The sequence below is a fragment of the Anomaloglossus baeobatrachus genome, chromosome 12 (assembly GCF_048569485.1).
Source record: "Anomaloglossus baeobatrachus isolate aAnoBae1 chromosome 12, aAnoBae1.hap1, whole genome shotgun sequence".
Taxonomy (NCBI): domain Eukaryota; kingdom Metazoa; phylum Chordata; class Amphibia; order Anura; family Aromobatidae; genus Anomaloglossus; species Anomaloglossus baeobatrachus.
In genome coordinates, this window is record NC_134364.1 from 19,098,039 (window position 1) to 19,114,057 (window position 16,019).

Sequence of the window (16,019 nt, forward strand, 5' to 3'; positions counted from 1 at the left end):
GGCGGCGGCAGCGGCGGGGGGCTGCGGATTCTCCGAATATTTTGACGGACTGATGTCCATTTAGTGAGACAGCTGCACCGGATCAGCGAGGATTCTCCCTCATCCGTCCATTGTGTGTACAAAGTGCAGAATACAAACCAGGGAGCGGGAGATCATTAAAGGGGCGGTGTACATAAACCTTAAAGGGGTTTTCTCACTCATTCTTTGCGGGTCTGGAAATCGACAGTTCGAGCTACTGGCGCCTCTGCTGGGACCCGGGTGCTCTATGGGGCAGAAGCGCAGCGATCTGGCCCAGGTTCAGAGCAGTAAGCGCGCACTTGTTGCCTAGAACACTTGTCCACTTCTGAAACTGCAGAGGTGGCTGGTAACCTAGGAAACGAGTAGTAAACTATAGAATTATAGTATATAGCAGAGATGATTGGAGTAAATTGTGAATAGAGATCTGGCGCATTGTCAGTGTGCAGGGTCTGCAGCCCCTTTATTCTCACGAGCGATGGGGGTCCGAGATTTCAGACTCCCACCAATTATACAGTGACATCCATTTTTTTCCATTGTTGTGCCGGGAACCGTTCACTAACTTTCTATTACAATCTTTGTTCCAAGATCTCTGCTTTCTGTCAGTAAATATCAGGGTCCGATCAGATCTGTGGAGACCACTTATCGCTCCTTTACATAATGTATGTGAGAAGGCTCGGAGGGGCTGCCTGATCCTTGGGTTTCTGTGAGATGAGCGGTTACGGGGAGGTGTATGGCGACCGCATGTCGCCCTGTAGTTATATAACATGCCCCCAGGGTACATTCTGTTAAACAGCGCCACATCTGGCCACAGGTCAAGTGCGGTACTGCATCTCATTCTCATCTGCTGAGCTGTAATACCAGACCCAACCTGCGGCCAGAAGTGGCGCTGTTCCTGTAATCCTGGACACCCCTTTTACATTATGTCCTGTATACTGGAAAACCAAGACCCTGCCGTTACCTGTATGGGGGGCTCAATCATGATCCAGGCAGGCAGCATCATACTGGGATTGAGGGGTTGAGTGCCCACTCGGAAGTATATAACCCCACTGGTGTCGCAGGCCCAGATGTGCTGGTTGCCGCAGGACAGGCTGCAGAGTCTCACCGGACCTGGAGGAAGAGAATGTGCGCTCATCAGACATCGGGTGGTACTATATATCTATATGTATATATCCATCTATGGGCCGTCTCCTGAGCCCCGTCCTGGCCCTATATCCACCATTAGCTGAGGACTAAGGGTTAAACATTTTTAATGAATGGTTCCTCGGACCCCCAAAACGGTCTGTGTGCAGGCACCTCACGATGCCATCTATATGGGGGTCTTATCCATTAAACCGAGCCCTATAAAAGTATCTCACCCAACACCGTCCATCCCAAATCTTCAGCCCGAGTGCAGAGGTCACATGTCCATGATTTTGAGGATACGCCAACGGTGCCCTAAAACTTTTTTAGGGTGCAGACCATTGATAAGAAGTGGTCAGTGGCCGCCCCAGCTGGATCCGCCATGTTACAGAGAACATTTTCGTATATGCTAATAACTTAAAGGGGTTGTCCAGAGCCTAGATCTTAGGGGGTCCGCTTCCCTGGCGCCCCCACAGATTAAGGTTCTGGTGGCGTCCGTATACACAAAGCGTACAGAGATGGATCTGCGCGTCTCCGTACACCATGTAGTGGCCGTTCTAGGTACTGCAGTTCACCACTACACGGGGTATGGAGAGATGAACGTGGGGTGCAGGACCACTGATCAGAAATGGATGACCAAAGCCCCGGAGAACCCCTTTAATAATTCATTATGGCCTCAGCTGCCAGGGCGGACGGCAGCGGAGGCTGTGACTGTGGGGAGGTAAAATAGTAGGTGGTGCAGGACACGTCTACTGCCCGGTCATTCATAGACATTCATGACGTTTGCAAAGTCTCAGGTTTTCCCATCAACAAAAAAAAAAAAAAAAAAAAAAAAAAAGAAGGAGTGCGGAGGAACAAAAGGAAGGACGACTGATAAGATTGTGCACATTCATGGTGTCCGAGCAACTCCAAACACGCAAGACAATGTGCAGATCTCAGGGTAAATACGCACGAGATCCCCCGGTTACCTCCGGACGCCACACCCCAAACAAACTGATCACATTCCAGCCACACAATGGGGGCGAGAAGAGAAACTGAAACTAGCCGCAATGAGCGCTGAGTGATCCGAGGTCTCGCTGGGGACGGACTGACCGAACGCAGGAATCGCTCGCACCGCGCAGTAATGGTGTGAAGCTTAGCGCCTGCGCTCCTGGTACGCGGGCACGGACAGATCCTGCTGCCCCAGAGAAGATCTGCCGTAATGTAACAGGAACTTGGCCCGTCCACTGCCTGCAAAAATAAAGCTCTGGGCAGAAATGCTGAGCAGCCTGAAATGTGAGCGCACCCGGTCATCGGCTATTTCCTACCAGGACATTACAAGAAATGCAGAATAAAAAAACAAAAAAACTGCAAATGATAAATCGGGAAGGATTCAGAGCACTTCCAAAAAGAAGATTGATTGCCTGCAAATTGGGAGTATGAGGGGATTTAGATTTCCAGAGAAAGAATTAATGAGAGGTTCAAAAGGGGAAACAAAGGGCTCAATGGGGGCGATCCAAAACCAGCTAAAAAGGAACAGCCGGGATAAACCGCGGCGGGCCGGGATAAACCGCGGCGGGCCGGGATAAGCCGCGGCGGGCCGGGATAAGCCGCGGCGGGCCGGGATAAGCCGCGGCGGGCCGGGATAAGCCGTGGCAGACCGGGAGGGAGAAATCTGCAGATTTGTGAAGGAGGAATTCACAGTGAAATCTGCACCAAAAATAAATAGGAAATATTTCGATAAACGTTTGCCTGTATTCCTAAATAATCAGCAACATATGGGGCCGTAAATCACTGCCCTTGAAAACAACATTCCCGCCGAGTGGTCCCGGCTTTGCGTGACTTGTCTGCGGCTTCGCTGTCACATGGGGCTCCAGCTGCTGAGATCTGTCGGGACGGACGTCAGCGGCCGCCCGGGTGGCATTGAATATCACTTACAGGGCCGAGTGGCTGTCCTGTGCCCCCGGGCGCTGGGACATTCTGTGACACGCACCCCTACAAAATCTCCTCTCCCGGTGGACACTTAGGTGTGGTTTTAGGGAGTGAGGACGATATTAAAAACCCGCCACTCGGTGCGGGCGCTCTAAGTATAGACGTCCGAGCGCTGATAGTGTAACCTTACCCGAGTGTCACTCTGCACATACAGGGAGTCTGGAGATTTGCAACATTATATAGGATTTTTATCAAATACCTTCAGGCACAACCGGCGTCCTCACACAAAGGCACTTACCGAGCTGAGACAGATCCAGCCTCGTCCAATGCATCCCCGTGGGACAGGTCTTGGAGAGCGTGCGGATAAGCACCGCACCGCGCTGATCCACAGCCCATACAGCATCCGCGCAGGCCGACATGTGGACCATCTCCGAGTCCGGGGGAAGCTGCGCTGTGGACGGTCTGTACGGAGCAGAGAGGTCGCTCAAGCAAAACAGGTCTTTTCTGCTCTGGGAAAGCCATAGGACGCTTCCTGCAAATGTGACATCACCAAATCGTATGACATCAGAGGCGCCAGGTACAGCAGGAAATGTATAATCAGACGTAAATAGTTAATTCCATAATAAAACAAGTGGTATATTGCCAGGATATGATGGACGTCCAACCGCTGAGAATGAACGGGTGCATGCACACGGGACAGTCGGCGATCACTTGGTTTGCAGTTCAGGGGCTCAAAGCGCCACAGAGAAAGTAATAAAGGCCATAGACAGCAACACCAGTCCTGTGACCCCTCCATTCTCAGGGGTAGGACCCCCACGATCCTGGCAATGTCAGATGGGAATGCCCCTTTAATGAATTCTATTAAAGGGGTTGTACACTACCTTTACATTAATAGCCTATCCTTAGTATAGATCATCAATGTCAGATTGGCCGGGATTAGATACCCTGCCCCCACCGATCTGCTGTTCTCAGTACCGGCGCTGCTGCGTCTTCTGATAGCTGCTGGGTACTGCACATCTGCTCCTATTAACTAGATTGGGAGTATGTGAAGTACCTGGCTGCTATCAGAAGACGCAGCAGCGCCGAGACTGAGCAATTTCCAGTCACCTGCTGCTGCACCCGGGACCGAGGACAGCTGATCGCCAGGGGTGTGGCGCATCGGACCCCACCCGATCAGACACTGATGACCTATCCTAAGGATAGGCCATCAATGTAAGAGTAATTGACAACCCCTTTAAATATAACACTCCTGTTTGTACGTCATACCTTCTCTAGTCGGGGAGGCAGACGAGAACACGTGTATCCATTTGGTGGTGGATGCTGTACCCCGCGGTACTATCTGATGCCAATACGTGCCTGCAAAATAATTCAGAAAATAATCACCCATGTGAGGCAATTATAAGTGGCAGTGCTCACCGTCAAACATGGATTAACCCCTTTGTGTACCCTAGGGTGCATTAGGATAGAGCAGCTTCAGGAGCTGAGCCCGCTGCATACAAGGCGGGTGTCAGAAATCACCCGCCTCCATCAGATCCTGGGGCGTGTGCAATGACAAAAGTTGGCCCGGTCACAAAGAGGTTAATACCAGTCACACTGCACTATGGTGCGATTAATGCCGCGCCGACACTCACCGATAAGGTTCCCCTTTGCTACGTGAAACTCGTTTTTGCCGGAGGTGATCCATACGCCGCTGCTGTTGACCCCCAGTAAGCTGGGCTGGCACTGGGACTGCTGGGACCAGAATGTCATACGCAGCTTGTCGGCCACTTTCTCCACAGGCGCCTGGGCTACTGTGGCCACGGTCTGCGTGGCCTGGATGAGGGTTTGGAACAAGGTGTAATGATCAAAGACGACGTAGTCCGTGATGCTGACCTGTAACACACGAGGTTCAATGAAGACAAGTAAAGATGGGACCCGGTGACAAGTATGAAGACTATGGGGCGGCACTACACGAGGAGCTTGGAAATTAAGACAAAGTGCCTACTTGCCACCAATGGTCATCTTCTCCTTGAGGCTTTTTGGAGGTGACTCCAGTCCGGAACCACAAGTTGCCGTTGGTGTCCAGAGTCCAGACGGTGTCCTGGTCCCCCATTGTCAGACAGACCGGTTCCAGTGCCTGTCTCTCACTGCGATGGTAACAGGACACTCATTAACCGCTATACCGGAGGACTGGGATGCTGCACACAACATGCAACGCAAATCCTATCCGAGGCTGAGGTTAGACGTACCTGACCAGGTCGCACTGCCAGACCTCCCCCTCCGGAGAGAAGCTGCTGACCCCTTCCCGGTACAGGAGGCCGCGCTGCTCAGTCAGGGCCCACACCACGTTATTTCTGGTCGTGATCTGGGATAATGGGCACGGGCAGTCAACTTTAATGGCTCTGGCACACGGGCGATCCACACTGAGGCCTGGTGTAAATAATAATAATAATAATTAAAAAAAAAAAAAGAAGAAAAGCATTTAGTACCTTCATGCTGCAGCTATATTTAAATTTTTTTCCTCCCCTTCCTCCAAAAAACATAACACAGCAATACTGCAATCTGGAATCTTAAATTGCTATTGTCAGAAATTGACAACTGCACTGAAGGGGTTAAACTGCAGGAACTGAAGAAAGATCAGAGGAAAACACCCGGGTATCTTCTGGGTATGGTACAAGCACAGCACCAGGCACCGTCTGTACGACACAGCTGGTATCTGCTGGGTATGGTAGGAGCTCAGCACCAGGCACCGTCTGTACGACACAGCTGGTATCTGCCAGGAATGGTAGGAGCTCAGCACCAGGCACAGTCTGTACGACACAGCTGGTATCTGCCGGGAATGGTACGAGCTCAGCACCAGGCGTCGTCTGTATGACACAGCTGGTATCTGCCAGGTATGGTACGAGCTCAGCACCAGGCGTCGTCTGTATGACACAGCTGGTATATGCCGGGTATGGTACGAGCTCTGTGCCAGGCACCGCCAGTACGACACAGCTGGTATCTGCCGGGTATGGTAGGAGCTCAGCACCAGGCACCGTCTGTATGACACAGCTGGTATCTGCTGGGTATGGTACGAGCTCAGCACCAGGCGTCGTCTGTATGACACAGCTGGTATCTGCCAGGTATGGTAGGAGCTCAGCACCAGGCACAGTCTGTACGACACAGCTGGTATTTGCTGGTTAAGGTATGAGATGAACGCCAGCCCGTGCCATAACCTAGCATCTGGCCCAACATAAGCAATAGCCCACATACCTGTCTGCAAGTATAAATCCCCATTGGTTCTGATAATCCAGGCAGTGTCGTCACTCAGAGTTACAAAAGCGGCCTGGGGCAGAGCTTCGTACCAATGTCTCTTCCCTTTAATGGTCACTTTCCCACAAGCGAAGGCCTTGTCCGTCTTTTGCTCGATCTTCCACAGTAGGTTTCCTACAAACAGAAATTATTGTTATCCATCCCGTGGGCACAGTAAGAGCGGTCACCCTATAGCAGGCGGTGGATATTCTGCCGTGCGGGGGCGTACGGATACATAGCTGCAGTCCCGGGTACCACGGTATCACTCATCTCAGGTGCAAACAACATCGGACAAACCTGAAGGAGACACTGCCACCTGCTGGACGGCGTCTTCAAACCTCTGCCAGCGCAGGCCAGCCCCGGGCACAGAGCTGCAGTACAGGGAGCCCTTGTAGTCCAGACACCAGACGTACTTCTCGGACACGACGAGGCTCAGAATGCCACTGGCAGGTCCGGAGTAAACCATCCAACTCTCCGCGAGCTAAAAGGGGGCAAAGAAATCAGTGGCTCAGTGGTTAGCAATGCAGTCTTGTGGTGGCTCAGTGGTTAGCACTGGAGTCTTGTGGTGGCTCAGTGGTTAGCACTGCAGTCTTGTGGTGGCTCAGTGGTTAGCACTGCAGTCTTGTGGTGGCTCAGTGGTTAGCACTGCAGTCTTGCAGCGCTGGGGTCCTGGGTTCAAATCCCACTAAGGACACCATCTGCAAGGAGTTTGTATGTTCTCCCCGTGTTTGCGTGGGTTTCCCCCGGGTTCTCCGGTTTCCTCCCACACTCCAAAGACATTCAGACAGGGACTCTAGATTGTGAGCCCCAATGGGGACAGTGTTGCCAATGTATGTAAAGCGCTTTGGAATAGCGCTATATAAATGAAAAAAATTATTATATACTGTGAGGATAATACAGCGGAAACGATTCTAAGGCTGCGGTCACACACAGCGTTTTTGGCGTTTTTTTTTCTTTTGCACCCAAACCTGATCTATTGCCAGTAAGGAAGCTGTGCTTCAGTGCGCCCCCATACACATCACACCTCCATACAAATGTACAGGGCGGTCTAATAGGACCCCGTAGAAGTCTACGAATGTCCTATTACAGCTACATGCAACCATTGGGAGGGAAATGGAGGAGGTGACCGTCAATAAATACCTGTTCCGATTTCAGTAAAGTGCTTTCTTCTTGCATGGACCGGGATAGATCTTGGGATACGGCCATTTCTGCCACGCTGACATCCGAGGAGGAGTGCGGGATCCTGTGGCCGTAGATGTCCTCGTCATCGCTGGACGCCAACGAATGCTCGAGCTCGCGGCGCTCTGGTCTGTAGTTTGCGATGGCTTCTATAGTGTCCTTAGGTAAACAGTATGCATTAAGACCAAACCTGTCCCCAATAGAACTTGAGGGCATGCGGCACCGCCCATCGGACGAGTCTTTCTGCTGCTCATCCTTGGATTGGGGCCCACAGTCACTGCTTATATCAGATCGGAGCGCTAACGCCGCACTCAGTCCTCCAGAGCAGTCACTGTCCTGGATTAGTATGATGGCATCTTGCTCGGTGGAGTCGGCACGTTGCCCCTCATCACAGGCATTTTCAGCCATTGCACTAGTATCGGACCCAGAGACCATGGATGCGGCTCCAGATGTGCCGCTGTCACTATGCTTAGTGCTTCCATTGTTCTCTTCTTCCCCATAGTATGAATTGTTCTCGCTCTCCGCATCCAGAGCTGGAGATTCAGAAGTGCGGATGGAGCTGAAGACGCCCGACGTGTCCTCCTCGCCGTTGTGACACTTCGCGCTGAGCATGCTCTCCTGCGAGCTTAAATGCTCCATGCTGGTCAGAGCCGCCGCGGCGGAGGAAAAGTAAGAGGATAGCGAGAGGGGGCTGTCCACGCTCGGCGTGCTCTCCAGAGAACCCACCCGGCTCCGGGAACCGCTTTCTGCAAAACAAAATGTAAGAAGAAAAAAAACTGAAAACTTTATTAAGCCTTGTGACTTTATTTTTCCGTCGATGTACCCATATGAAGAATTTTCTTTGATACCATTTTGGGATGAAGACTGTTTTAGTGCCATTTTATTGTATTTTTCGGGCGGAGAGGTGCAGCGGTGGCGGTGACTGAAAGCCGTTAAGTCTGGTATCTATTTTTTATTAGACCTTTCTATTTTCATAGATTGGACTTTTATGTCTTAATTTTTGAACTGGAAAAAGGGGAGAAATAAAAAAAAAATTGTTTCTTTGCTATTACTTTATTGTTTAGCCCTTTATGACCTATAGTGGAACGCTAGAGTAATGCAGAGTGTAGACTGACTATGATGGTGGGACCGGAGTCGTCAGCAGACCCCCGGCTGATATGGTCAGCACCTTGTGATTCCATGGTTGCTGGTCACATAACACAATAACCTCACTCAGGGGCACTTTGCACGTTGCGACATCGCTAGCCGATGCTAGCGATGCCGAGCGCGATAGTCCCCGACCCCGTCACACATGCGATATCTCGTGATTGCTGCCGTAGTGAACATTATCGCTACGGCAGCTTCACACGCACTCACCTGCCCTGCGACGTCGCTCTGGCTGGCGACCCGTCTCCTTCCTAAGGGGGCAGGTCGTGCAGCGTCACAGCGACGTCACACGACAGGCGGCCAATAGAAGCGGAGGGGCGGAGATGAGCGGGACGTAAACATCCCGCCCACCTCCTTCCTTCCGCATAGCCGGGGGACGCAGGTAAGGAGATGTTTCCCGCTCCTGCGGTGTCACACACAGCGATGTGTGCTGCCGCAGGAACGACGAACAACATCGTATCTCCTATTGGTGCGACATTATGAAAATGACCGACGCTGCACAGATCAACGATTTACGACGCTTTTGCGATCGTTTATCGGCGCATCTAGGCTTTACACGTTGCAACGTCGTTACCAGCGCCGGATGTGCGTCACTTTCGATTTGACCCCGAGGATATTGCAGTAGCGATGTCGCAGCGTGCAAAATACCCCTTAAATGCAATTGTCAGAGATTGACTGCAGCATTTAAGCGGTTAAACATCATGTAAGGAGCACCTGGTCCCACGCTGTACAACCGCACTTGACGTGTCACATACAGGCACATTACTATTTACTTCCCCTCTTTAATGGGTGCAAAAAACACAAAAGTGTGAGATAAGCGGAGGCCAACAAACGGTTCTCCCATTCCCCTTATTAAAGCCACTTTGTCGTGCAGACAGGACAGTCCGTACCGTACGCAGACATGCGATTACCTTGCCGCTTCTTTTTCTTCTTCTTCACCTTTATGGGTTTCACCTCCAGTTTCTGCTCAAAGGCCTCATTGCTGATGACCCCAAACCTCTGCGAGGAGGCGCGCTCCCGGCCGGCGTTGTCAGACGAGTCCTGATCGCCGTCATTCAGACTGTACACTGTGCGGGCTGGAAACTCCGCAGGGAGAGAGCTACTCCTGACCCTCGGCTCCAGCGCCTCGCCTTGATCCCCTTCTTCCAGCTCCAGGGGGCACAGCTGGATCCGCTCCGTTCTCAGCGTCTGGACAGGTGGCTCCGGATTTTCTTTACTATTGGCTAATAGTCCATTTTGTAACTTCTCTAGTGAGGCGTGCTTTGCAGGAACCCGGAAAGGGCTGTGTAGTACGGCTGTAACAAAAAATAAAAAAAAAAATAAAAAAAAAAAATGCAAAAATGAAGTGCTTGCCCCACAATGTTTACAGACCTTAAAGGGGGTTGTCCACTGCTAAAGTTTCCGGGCGGTAAATATATATGTACCATATTTTTTCGGATTATAACACGCACTTTTCCTCCCACAAATTTGGGAGGAAAATAAGGGGTGCGGATTATAATCCGAATCTAGCTTACCAGGGGGTGGTGGGGAGGGGCAGGGGCAATGCAGTGGGGTGCGGGTGGCTATGCTGCTCGTGCGCTGTGCTCCCTGATGGCGGTTTCATCCTGAAAGAAGGGAATTTTGTTTACTTACCGTAAATTCCTTTTCTTCTAGCTCCAATTGGGAGACCCAGACAATTGGGTGTATAGCTATGCCTCCGGAGGCCACACAAAGTATTACACTAAAAGTGTAAAGCCCCTCCCCTTCAGCCTATACACCCCCCGTACTGCTACGGGCTCATCAGTTTTGGTGCAAAAGCCAGAAGGAGGAAAAAATTATAAACTGGTTTAAAGTAAATTCAATCCGAAGGAATATCGGAGAACTGAAACCATTTAACATGAACAACATGTGTACACAAAAACAGGGGCGGGTGCTGGGTCTCCCAATTGGAGCTAGAAGAAGAAGGGAATTTTGTTACTTACCGTAAATTCCTTTTTTTCTAGCTCCTATTGGGAGACCCAGACGATTGGGTGTATAGCACTGCCTCCGGAGGCCACACAAAGCAATTACACTAAAAAGTGTAAGGCCCCTCCCCTTCTGGCTATACACCCCCAGTGGGATCACTGGCTCACCAGTTTTAGTGCAAAAGCAAGAAGGAGGAAAGCCAATAACTGATTTAAACAAATTCACTCCGAAGTAACGTCGGAGAACTGAAAAACCATTCAACATGAACAACATGTGTACCCGAAAAACCACCAAAAATCCCGAAGGACAACAGGGCGGGTGCTGGGTCTCCCAATAGGAGCTAGAAGAAAAGGAATTTACGGTAAGTAACAAAATTCCCTTCTTCTTCGGCGCTCCATTGGGAGACCCAGACGATTGGGACGTCCAAAAGCTGTCCCTGGGTGGGTAAAGAAATACCTCATGTTAGAGCTGCAAAGACAGCCCTCCCCTACGGGGAGGCAACTGCCGCCTGCAGGACTCTTCTACCTAGGCTGGCGTCCGCCGAAGCATAGGTATGCACCTGATAATGTTTGGTGAAAGTGTGCAGACTCGACCAGGTAGCTGCCTGGCACACCTGTTGAGCCGTAGCCTGGTGTCGTAATGCCCAGGACGCACCCACGGCTCTGGTAGAATGGGCCTTCAGCCCTGATGGAACCGGAAGCCCAGCAGAACGGTAGGCTTCAAGAATTGGTTCTTTGATCCATCGAGCCAGGGTGGCTTTGTAAGCCTGCGACCCCTTGCGCTGGCCAGCGACAAGGACAAAGAGTGCATCAGAGCGGCGCAGGGGCGCCGTGCGGGAAATGTAGATTCTGAGTGCTCTCACCAGATCTAACAAATGTAAATCCTTTTCATACCGGTGAACCGGATGAGGACAAAAAGAAGGTAAGGAGATATCCTGATTAATATGAAACGATGATACTACCTTAGGGAGAAACTCCTGAATGGGGCGCAGCACTACCTTGTCCTGGTGGACCACCAGGAAGGGAGCCTTGGATGACAGCGCCGCTAGCTCAGACACTCTCCGAAGAGACGTGATCGCTACCAGAAAGGCCACTTTCCGTGATAGTCGAGAGAGTGAAACATCCGTCAGAGACTCGAAAGGCGGCTTCTGGAGAGCAACTAGTACCCTGTTCAGATCCCATGGATCTAACGGTCGCTCGTACGGGGGAACGATATGACCAAACCCCCTGCAGGAACGTGCGTACCTGCGGACGTCGTGCTAGACGCTTCTGAAAAAAACACCAATAGCGCCGAGACTTGCCCTTTAAGGGAGCCGAGCGACAAGCCCTTTTCCAACCCAGATTGCAGGAAGGAAAGAAAAGTAGGCAATGCCAATGGCCAGGGGGACACTCCTTGTACAGAGCACCAGTAAAAGAAAATCTTCCACTTCCGTGGTAGATCTTAGCAGACGTGGGCTTCATAGCCTGTCTCATGGTGGCAACGACCCCGTGGGATAATCCTGAGGACACTAGGATCTAGAACGCAATGGCCACACAGTAGGTTCAGGGCCGTAGAATTCAGATGGAAAAACGGCCCTTGGGACAGTAAGTCTGGCCGGTCTGGTAGTGCCCACGGTTGACCGACCGTGAGATGCCTGTCGCCAGAGCTCTTTGATCGTCATGAAAACCGGGACCTTGCTGTTGTGCCGATTCGTGAAACCCGTCCGGGTGCAGAGACCATTCTCCTGCGTCCACGCCCTGGTGACTGAGGAAGTCTGCTTCCCAGTTTTCTACGCCCGGGATGTGAACTGCGGATATGGTGTATGCTCTGTCTTCCACCCCTAGCAGAATCCGGCGGACTTCCTGGGAGGCTCGCCGACTGCGTAGTCCGCCTTGGTGGCTGATGTATGCCACCGCTGTGGATTGTCCGACTGAATTCGGATCTGTTTGCCTTCCAGCCACTGCAGGAAGTCTTGCAGGGCCATATGCACTGCCCAGAGCTCCAGACAATTGATCTGAAGAGTGGACTCCTCTGAAGAGAGTCCTTGATCGTCTGAGAAAGGGGGACGTTCCTGTGTAGGGACATCGACTTCCCCTCCCATTAGCGAAGAATGTTCTATTGAAGTGGACGCAGATGAAACTGCGTGAAAGGGACTGCCTCTGGATGAGGTGTCTCCTTGAAGGAGAGACTGCACCCCCGTCTGTAGTGACCGCTGTTTGTCCAGTGGAAGCTTCACCATCGCTGAGAGAGTGTGAAACCCCAAGCTAAGATATGCCAGCGATTGGGTTTAACTTTGAAAAGTTGAGGACCCACCCGAAACTCTGGGAAGTCTCCAGCGCCATGTTCAGGCTGTGTTGGCATGCCTCTTAAAAGAGTGCCTTGACAAGTAGATGGTCTAAGTAAGGGATCACAGGGTGACACTGAGAGTGCGGGAGTGGTCCCACTGCTGCCATGAACTTGGTGAAAACCCGTGGGGCTGTCGCCAGACCGAAGGGTAGGGCTACGAACCGAAGATGCTCGTCTTCAATAACGAATCGTAGCAAACGCCGGTGCTCTGGAGCAATCGGCACGTGGAGATAAGCATCCTGATGTCTATTGATGCTAGGAAATCTCCTTGAGACATTGAGGCAATGACGGAGCGGAGGGATTCCATCCGGAACCGCCTGGTTTTCACGTGCTTGTTGAGCAGTTTAAGGTCCAGAACGGAACGGAAGGAGTCGTCCTATTTTGTCACCCCGACCAGAACGGAGTAAAAAGAGTCTCTTGTTCCTGAGGAGGAACCGGGATTACGACTCCTACTGCCTGCAGAAGAGCCTCGGCTCGGCCGGTGAGGAAGTTTTTGCGACAAACTGTCTCTCACCCACCGGCCATTGACCTGTGGCAGTTAAATGTCGCTAAAGCGGGGGAGTCTGCCACCGACCGCGGACGCGGAGAGAGAGGGCTGAAAGTCATGAGGAAACCGCCTTGGTAGCGGTTCCTCCGGCTGCCTTCTCCGGGCGTGATTGAGCCCGCCAGGAACCTGCGCCCCTCTGAGCCTTTTGAGTCCTGTTGGACGAGGGCAATTGGGACGTGCCCGAGCCTGGGAAGGACTGAAACCTCGACTGTCCCTTCTCCTGATGGGTCTTGTTTGATAGCTGGGGTAAGGAAGAATCCGTACCCTTGGACAGTTGAATGATTTAATCCAACCGCTCACGAAACAGTCTGTCACCAGATAAAGGCAATCTGGTTAAGCACTTTTGTGGAAGCAGCATCTGCTCCAACCCCTTAACACTAGGAGCGTAACAACACGGAGTTGGCGGACGCCACTGACGTACGGCTCGTAGAGTCCAGGACAGCATAAACAGCTTGAGTCGCAATGCCGACATTGCGAGGTGAAGGACGCTACTGCGGCCAAGATGTACATGTGACCGCGTCCCTCTGCGCAATACTAGCTGAAATAGCTTGGAGTGCCTCTATGGCTGCGAATGCCGGGGCAACCGACCCGCCGATAGGGCTATCTGTCTGTCAATGGCATCTTTAAGTGAAGTCCCATCTTCCACTGCAACTATAGATCTAGCCGCAAGCCTGGAGATTGGTGGATCCACCCTTGGAGCGCTTGAGCACGTCAGGGGGGAAGAGACAACGCGTATCTTCAATACGGTTGGAGAAACGCTTATCGGGATAAGCGTGGTGTTCCTGGACTGCTTCTCTGGAGTCAGAGTGACCAGAAAAGTACTCAATATACGCTTGAGATACCGAAATAGGGATTTCTTCTGCTGTGAAGCTGACCCCTCCACTGGAGGAGTTGAGGGAGAAATACCCAACCTTCCATTGATGGACGCTATAAGATTATTCACTATAGCGTCACCATCCGGTGTATCCGGATTGAGAGCGGTCTCAGGATCAGAGTCCTGAACAGCTACGTCTGCCTCATCATACAGAGAGTACTGTGATGAAGTCGAGGGCCGTTCTTAGGGAGCTCGCTTAGGCCGTCTGGGACTGTCGTCCGTGTCAGAGCCTGCACCCTGGGATGCATGGGACCCTCCTGGAGCCATGATTGGTTTCGAAATCAGGGTGGCCAGGGGCATTGAATCAACATTGCCCAAGGTCTGTCTGGACTGCAAAGTCTGTAAGATGTTAGTCATAGTCACAGACAATATATCAGCGGAAACTGCAACTCCGTCCCTGTCCCTGGACAGGGATCACAGGTGGTTCTTTTGGCCACCTGTAGCAGAGACCCCGTTGAGTAATTGCACACACTGGGGGTCCTGGAACAGTCGCATGCAGTACAAGCACCATAGAAAGCCTGTGCCTTGGCACCCATGCTTTTTTTTTTTTTTTCGCTGTTGCTGTCTAGCCATCTAGGAGCATTAGCCAAGAATAGCGACCGTACAGTGCAATGTATAGCATACAAGCATGAAGTACAATAAACACTTCAGCACATGCAGTACAAGGAGCATAGAAAGCCTGTGCCTTGGCACCTTTGCTTTTCTGCTGCCGTTGTCTAGTTATTCAGGAGCATTAGCCAGGAAAAGCGACATACAGTGAATGTATAGCATACAAGCATGAAAATAACCACTGCAGCACATGCAATCCAAGCAGCATTGAAAGCTTGTGCCTTAGCACCCTTGCTTTTCTGCTGCTGTTGTCTAGTCATCAAGGAGCATTAGCCAAGAATAGCGACATGCAGTGAATGTACAAGCATGAAAATAAACTCTGCAGTACATGCAATCCAAGCAGCATTGAAAGCTTGTGCCTTAGCACCATTGCTGTTTGCTGCCGCTGTCTAGCCATCTAGGCGGGTAGACAGCCAAGAATAGCCCTTACAGTGCAATGTAAAGCATACAAGCATAAAGGACACATGACACTGCAGCACATGCAAGACAAGCAGCATATAGAGTCTGTGCTTTAGCACCCCTGATCTTTTGCTGCTGTTTCTAAGTCTGCATCCTGAATAGCGACCGTACAAAAGTACAACAGGACACTTCGGCATTAGTGGGTCAGCACTTTAGTTGCCGCTTACCGCCCGCACAAAAGCGGGTGTGTGGCGCCGGAATCCTGTGCTGGTAGCTCAGTGTCTCCGTTTTCCCGCTCTGCGTGCCGGAATGGCTGCCAGCGTCCAGAGGAGAGGGGCGGGCCGAGGGCGTGCCCGAGACAAGAGCGGGAACCCGGCGCCCACTGTGTCTAGTAAAGGGGGCTGGAGAATGCAAATAAGGCTCCAGCCCTCGGCGCTGCTATAGAACAGCGTCTCTCCCTGTCCCTGAGTGACAGGGTGGGGGCGGGAACGAAGCGGCGCTAGGCCGCAAAAGCCGGGGACTAAAGTTAGAAGCGCCGCCGCCGTAAAAGCGCGGTCGGCGCGTCCCCGGCGCACTACAAGTCGCAGCTGCGCCGCCGCTCCAGGGGCGGTCGGCGCGGCGGTCCCCACACGTAAAGTCCCCCAGTAATCTGCAGGGACTATAAGCCCAGCGCACAGC

At 51.9% G+C, this 16,019-nt stretch overlaps 1 protein-coding gene across 2 annotated transcripts in view; it reads right to left on the reverse strand.

The window, feature by feature from the left end:
* TECPR2 (tectonin beta-propeller repeat containing 2) overlaps positions 1-16,019 on the reverse strand; it is a 39,706-nt gene that overhangs the window by 4,355 nt on the left and 19,332 nt on the right. For both annotated transcript variants that reach the window (XM_075330215.1, XM_075330216.1), the window contains exons 8-17: positions 9,555-9,938; positions 7,459-8,243; positions 6,616-6,799; positions 6,280-6,453; positions 5,277-5,457; positions 5,033-5,174; positions 4,680-4,920; positions 4,315-4,404; positions 3,347-3,580; positions 977-1,125 (exon numbers count right to left, since the gene is read on the reverse strand). In XM_075330215.1, the coding sequence (XP_075186330.1) occupies positions 977-1,125; positions 3,347-3,580; positions 4,315-4,404; positions 4,680-4,920; positions 5,033-5,174; positions 5,277-5,457; positions 6,280-6,453; positions 6,616-6,799; positions 7,459-8,243; positions 9,555-9,938 (2,564 nt within the window). The remainder of the gene's footprint in view (positions 1-976; positions 1,126-3,346; positions 3,581-4,314; positions 4,405-4,679; positions 4,921-5,032; positions 5,175-5,276; positions 5,458-6,279; positions 6,454-6,615; positions 6,800-7,458; positions 8,244-9,554; positions 9,939-16,019) is intronic.